Consider the following 7,098-nt stretch of genomic DNA (forward strand, 5'->3'; position numbering starts at 1 on the left):
GTCTAGCCGTCCCGTTTTGACCTTGACCCTTTTGAGTAGCACTCGGAAGCGATTCGATAACCTTTCGTCGGTGATACTCTGTGGCATATCCTGGCTTCGTCGTGATAGTGCGTCTGGCCTTACTGCAAGCTTACCAGGGCGATAACGGAGATCGAAATCGAACTCTGTTAAGAGGTCTGCCCAGCGCATCTGCCGTTCGTTAAGGTGTTGTGCTTTACCGAAGTATCGAAGGTTCTTATGGTCCGTTACGATAGTGAATCGGGGCACCATCTTCAGTTCCGGTCTCCATTCGCGTAGGGCCCGTATAATCGCCAGGAGCTCCTTATCGTGGATCTCGTAGTTCGATTCTGCTGGGGATAGCTTCTGGGATAGATAGGCGCATGGCCGTAGTTGCCCATCGGGCCCGTATTGCGATAGAACTGCTCCAGTAGCCCAGCCAGAGGCGTCAGTTTCCACGACTGTTTGACGATCCTCTTCGAAGTGAGCTAGGATTGGTGCATTTATGAAGAGTTCCTTCAATTCTATGAAGGCTAGTTGGCAGTCATCGTCCCATTTGAAGAAAGCGTCTTTCTTCATAAGCCGTGTTAATGGTGCCGAAAGGTCGGCGAATCGAGGTATAAACGGCCGGTAGAAGTTCGCGAATCCAATAAAGCTTCGCACATCCCGTATAGACTTCGGTCTCTCCCATGCTCTAATAGCCTCTACCTTCTTTGGATCAACATGGATCCCCTTTCCAGCTTCGACGATAAAGCCAAGGTATTTCACTGACTCCTGTTCGAACTCCGACTTCGCAATGTCACATTGTAGGCCAGCATCCATTAGTTTCTGCAGCACATCGCCGACCTTTCGGCGGTGATCCGCTAGCGTTCCGTTGGTGTAGATAATTATGTCGTCCACGTATGCCGACACAAAGTCGTCTAGGTACTCTCGTAGAGTTTGATTGATATACCTCTGGAACGTTGCCGGTGCACCAGTTAGCCCAAAGGGAGTCACGTTCCACTCGTAGAGCCCGTATCGCGTCCGAAATGCTGTCTTCCATTCTTCTCCAGGGTGGACACGAATCTTATGGAAGGCTGCGATAATATCAAGCTTCGTGAACCAGCGGGCATGGCCCATGTTCCGTAATGTCTCTCGAATCAGCGGTAGAGGGTAGCGATCCTTCACTGTTCGTTCATTCAACCCTCGGTAATCTACGCAGAATCGTACGCCACCGCCTGGCTTCCTAACTAGTAGGATTGGTGCTGCTGCAGGCGATTGGCTCACGCGTATAAAGTTTTTCCCAAGTAGGTCCGTCAACGTTTTTCGCAGGTAAAGAAGCTCTTCCTTGTTCATGCCGTAGAGTGGACCATACGGTGGTGGCTCTTCGACACCGTTTCGGTCACGTTTCAGAGGGATCTTATGGTCGATTCCTGGTCTATGCGGAGGCAGCTGGTCGGCTAGCTGTTGGCTAAAAGCGGCCAACCATCGCCAGTAGTGTTTCGGTAGCTTATCCTTTGGGTTAATATGCTTCTTAGGGCGGAGTGCTCTCTCGATGTCGTCTAGTGAAACCTTGCCGATTCGCAGGCGATCTGCGCCCGATACGCTCTGCATAAGATGTTGGATGTATGATGCCTCGGCCCGCGCAACGCGTAGTCTCTTTACTCCAATAGGCCCAATAGTGCGATCCGCGCGGTTCCAACATCTAGTTCGCTCTCCAGACTTCGTGAAGATGTCTAGGTATCCTTTCTTTGCCGAATATCGTCCGTTCACTTCGTGTAGCCATGGGTCCCCAAGTATCATACTATCGCTTTGCGGTTCGATAATATACGCGAATACCCGGCCTTGTTGCTGGCCGTGGACATCGAGGTCGAAATGGGTAACATGGGTGATTTGGTACTGATTCGGCACCACTCCGTCAAGGATTCGTGGCCGTATCTTAATACGCGGGAGGTCAAACGCCTGAACTAAGGACTCATTCACTGTTGCATAACAGCGGCAACCGCTGTCGACAAGAGCTTGTGTAAATTGAATTCCATTCACTCTAGCATCGACTATAAACGGTAGTGTCTCACGTTCTAGTAGCTTTTCGACCCCCTTTCGCTCCTGCTCGCGGCTTAGAACAGGAGCTACTCTTTTTCCGAATTGTCCTCGGTGGTCACACTCTCGTCGTCGGAAGTCGTTAGATCTAGGTCACTCGTAGGCTTCGACCTCTTCACTTTAACTGTGCGCCCCTTTTCTTTCTTGCTCGAGGAAGTAGCGATACGCGCACTATTCGGCCGTTGTGCTGGTAGTAACGCGCACCTCGCGATAAGGTGTCCAGATCTCCCGCATCGTAAGCATTTCCCTTCGGCCCGTCGCTGATCTATCTCGTCCTGGCTGACCCATTGAGCTTGCTTCGGTGTTCCACTTTCGGGTCGGCGGTGTTTCGTGTGTGGTTCGGCACGGTTTACCGACACGGTCGGTGCCCAATCCATTTCGTCGCTATTCTGCCTAGTCGAGCGCGGACGACGTGTTCGTTCCTCTCTGTTGATATTAAGGGCATCTATATCCGAGCTGATCTCGTGGAGCCGGGAGATTAGGCCCGACGAGGTAGCAGGGATACCTCGATTCATTAACGCGTTCGTCATGGTCTTATTGAGCGCGCTAAGAAGGATCTGCCTTTTTGCTTCGTCGTGCCATTCAAGAGCGTCTGCATCCGCGAACTCCTTCTCTAGTCGGGGAAGGAATCTAGAAAAGCTCATATCCTCTGGTTGTCGAATCTGGTGGAGTCGTCTTGCTGCGCGTGCCTTAATATTCGGGTCTCCGTAGATACTCTCAAGGAAATCGAGCAAGGCCTGCGGTTCGCCAGTGTTTCGGCGGAGTTTCACAAAGGTTCCAGTGTTCTTCCATGCTAGCTTCTCTAGTCTAGAGAATACGTAGATAAATTGATCCTGGGGAGAACCAATAGCTTCGCCGTCCACGCTAAGCTTGTTCTCAATCGAAATTCGCCAGGTTGGCCAGTCGCTCGTGCTTCCACCGAATGGTTTTGGGTCTGGTAGGCGTGGCTTCGGTCGGTGAATCGTCTCAGTTCGGGGGGAATCGGCACCGATTCGGCGGCCGATCGCGCTGGTGTCGCCTGCTCTTCGTTCGTTGTGGTCGTCGTTGCGGCTGGTGAGGCCTGCTGCTCCAGCATTGCCTCGAGGCGACGCATCCGCTCCTCTTGAGCAGCATCTTGCTGGTGACGCCGCTCCCTTTCTTCGTTCTGCATAGCCTGGGTCTGTGCTATCTGCTGTAGCAGCGTTCGCGCCCACCCGGGAGGGCTTGTCGATTCCTGTTGCTGCATTGCTGCTAGGGGTTACGTAGCGTGCCGGTAATGCTTCGGTCGCTTTTCGTCCAATGTTCTAATATGCCTAGGAATTGGGATCTTCTAGGGCTTTCTAATACGTCTCGAGCGCTAAGAGATCTATGCGCGAGGATTCCGTTCCGATGTGTGTTCGTCGCTGAATCGCTGGGGATTCAGGGGTGTTTCCAATGAGTGCCTAGGTCGCTTTCCTAGGGCTTTTCCAATGACCAATGATACTTCTGGGTGTAGAAGGAAGCTTTTTGTATGTGAAGGGCTGAAGCAAGACTTAGATTCAATCTAACTAGGCCAACATGCTGTTTACAAAAAGCTTAAGGAGGGGAAGTTAATCCCGCGCGTTCCCCACGTCAACATACCAAGGTCCCGTGATACACGTGACCAACATCGGGCACTGGCCCGTGACATAAACGGCTATATATTATCCTAGGGAAGCCGATTATAAATTACTATTACCTAGCTCTAGGTGTTCCTGATTACTAGGAACCTCTTGATTATACCCTTCTTGAAATATATAGTTTTATTCTACTATTCTATAATTTACTAACACTATTTTAGTCTCTAGCAGGATATAGCTAAATAGGACCCTACTGAATATCTTCTACTTACTACTCTAGCTTAGTGTTATACGTAGCTTTATGAAATTAGGCTTCAGGAGGTAGGCAAGCTATTTAACCCTAAGGACCCTCTTATTTAGCTGCGTGGCGAGAGAGAGTAGCTATATCGCTAGGTCTATAAGGCCCTACGCGAGCGGGCCCTTTTATACTACTAATCAGGTACCCTACCTATATTAGAGGTTAGTACTAGGCCCCTTAGCGCGTTTAGATAGGGCCCGAACACCTAATAGTAGTAGGGCGCGGAAGTGGAAGCAGCTAAATATAAGGATCCTAATCCTTTGTGATATTTCTTTTTCTATCGTTTATCTTATCCTTTCTATCGTTTATCTTATCCTTTCTATCGTTTATCTTATCCTTACTATCGTTTATCTTATCCTTTCTCTTGTTTATATTATACTTTCTATTAAGTATATCCTCAAAAAAATCTATCTTCTTTTATCGCAAAAATAGTATTCTAGCAGGCTGTTCCTATTAAAACTATACTAGCTACTATCTATTAATTAGGAGCTACACTATTAGCAGCGGTAAATACACTATCGCCGTTGATTTTATCTAGTATATTATTAATTTTACCTAGTACACTATTAATTCGATACAGTACATGTGAAAGGCTGAAGCAAGACTTAGATTCAATCTAACTAGGCCAACATGCTGTTTACAAAAAGCTTGGAGAAGAGAAGGAGTGGATCAAGCGGAACAACAATAGAAGTAAGCAGACAGGGCGGTGGCAGAACGGAACGTGCGGGGAAGGCTATGTGGCAGGGCCACATAGTAAGAAGCGGGTCTAACCCGTGACATTACCCCCCTCCTAGGTCAGAAGGGTGATCTGAGTCGTAACCGTCTGAATTCCAAAACGGCGACGAATCGGGGTCGTTTCGGGACTGGTCCGTTGCTGAATCTAAACTGAGGGATTTAGACCGTTTATTCGCGGCAAGTCGAAAAGGACACGCAGATATCCAGTGACTACATGCACCGCAGTAGTAGCAAAGCCCGTGCTTCGCGCGCTCGGCGATATTAGCGGGGTTATTAAAGCCTAGTGGGAGTGGCGGTTTTGATAGGCGCACGCGGTTTGATTTCACTCGAACTGGTGATGATTGGGCGGCGTTTATACGAACTGGGTCAAGGTCCATTAGGTCTAGCTGGCTTTGGCGAGTCTGAGTCTGGCGAGTTTGGTTCTGGCTAGTCTGGTTCTGGCTAGTCTGGTTCTGGCTAGTCTGGTTCTGGCTAGTCTGGTTCTGGCGTTGGGTGACCGGGCGCTGCTGGCGGCGGTCATGACGTTGGAGTAGTTCTATATAATCATCGTATTCGAGATCGAATAGAGTGTCATACGACTGCTCAAGAATCTGGCGTAACGCGGGGCGTAGTCCGCGGTGTAGCGTAATCGTACGAAGTAGATCCTGCTGGTGAACCTTAGCTTCGTGCGATAGACGTTCGAATCGGGCGAGGTAGGCAACTAGGCTTTCGTCGTCTTTCTGGCGGATATTGGCGAATCGGAGAACTGCATCTTGTTTCTCACGAGGATTATGACAAAGACGTTCGAAATACTGGAAGACTGCTTCGGGTGTCGGGTTGGTTTCGCGAAGATGTAAGACTGAGGCTTGCTGGGGTGGCTCAAGGCGATCGTATACGTAGTCGAATGCTTGTTGACCGGCTAAGCCGTCCGACCGTAGCTTTGCTTGAACAGCTGGAAGCCACGTCTTTAGACTAAATGGTCGGCCGTCGAATCTAGGCGGGTCTGGTAGTCTGAAATGCGAGCGAGTAGGCGCGAGGGTCTCTAGCTGGCGTTGCTGGTCGACGAGTTGTTGCTGGAGTTGCTGAATTAAAGCAAAAAGGGGCTGGTTCTGGTCCATTTCGGCGGGGAATCGGGGGTCTGGCTAGGGGAAAACGAAATTCTGGCTGGCTGGCTAGTACGACTCGATCACGAGAAGGAAGCTTTTTGTATGTGAAAGGCTGAAGCAAGACTTAGATTCAATCTAACTAGGCCAACATGCTGTTTACAAAAAGCTTGGAGAAGAGAAGGAGTGGATCAAGCGGAACAACAATAGAAGTAAGCAGACAGGGCGGTGGCAGAACGGAACGTGCGGGGAAGGCTATGTGGCAGGGCCACATAGTAAGAAGCGGGTCTAACCCGTGACAGATAAGGCGAAAGTAGTCAAAAGATCAGAGAAGAGTGAATCCGAAAGCTTTAGCAACAGGCTGCAGCGATCGGGCTCATAACTGTCGGATTTACGGGGTCAGCATAAATCCTTCGGCGTGCACAAGCAAGCGAGTGTGCACGGTTGGTCAAATCAGTATACGATTAGCGAAGAATCGTATAGGTCAGGTCGTCGTACGATTCGGCTTAGAATCGGAAGTTAACTTATGATAGAAGAATGCTCCAACTTTATCACAATCATTAAACTTGATTCAACTAGCTATGGAAAACAGGCAATATTTATAACTTCATGAAATCAAGGCAATACGTCAGACTAGAATCTCATAGAAATCAGGAGAAATAGAGTGTTGAAGCTCTTTCGTCATGTGTGTAAGTTGTTGATGTCAATCGTTGAAGATCGTCGTCACGTGGACGTTCCGTCGCATTCTGTCAAGTTCGATAGCATGGGCTTATGTACCCACTCATATCGACAGTAGCTTAGCTTTACGACTAGTGACCTTTAGGGCTAGATCTATAGCCTAGTCTAGACTACCTAAGATATACTCTTGTCTAATCTTCTCTTGCTTACCTCCGCCGCCGACGCTCCTCTAGTGCCTTAGGCCTCCCTCGTAAACGACCTGTATATAGTCCACGTTGAAGTACAGCGTACTTCACCAACCTTACTAACAAAAGCTTCCCGGCGCTAAACCAAAAATCTACTAGCGCCCGCTGTTCTTCAGGGGAAATCCCGCTGTTCTTCAAAAAGCTCTCTCTACTCAAATCAACATATTTTTCGTATTCTGACCACAGGATCTGGATCTCCGACCTTTCTATTATGTCTATGCGTAGTTCTAGCCCGGTAGAGTCCGTGGTGGTCCCAGAACTGGAAGCGCTTCCCTCGTACCTCAGAGTCTTGCTAGCGTTCTATGTGGTACTCTGCACTACACACGGGGGTTGCTACACACGACAGAATCTCTCCCGTTATCTATTAGAGAAACATCACTTACAAAGCGGCCAGCGACGAAGAATTG

At 49.1% G+C, this 7,098-nt stretch overlaps 1 protein-coding gene across 1 annotated transcript; it reads right to left on the minus strand.

The window, feature by feature from the left end:
- Nucleotides 1–2,105: 2,105 nt before the first annotated feature.
- Nucleotides 2,106–3,301, minus strand: N7473_013110 (uncharacterized protein; the record flags this gene model as incomplete). The annotated part of the gene is given in 2 exon segments (XM_057159049.1): nucleotides 2,106–2,883; nucleotides 2,895–3,301. The coding sequence occupies 2 exon segments, from the start codon at nucleotides 3,299–3,301 to the stop codon at nucleotides 2,106–2,108; spliced, it is 1,185 nt and encodes a 394-aa protein (XP_057003003.1).
- Nucleotides 3,302–7,098: the final 3,797 nt, after the last annotated feature.

Source organism: Penicillium subrubescens, assembly GCF_028828155.1.
Source record: "Penicillium subrubescens strain IBT 31985 chromosome Unknown utg000011l_segment0_segment0, whole genome shotgun sequence".
NCBI lineage: Eukaryota > Fungi > Ascomycota > Eurotiomycetes > Eurotiales > Aspergillaceae > Penicillium > Penicillium subrubescens.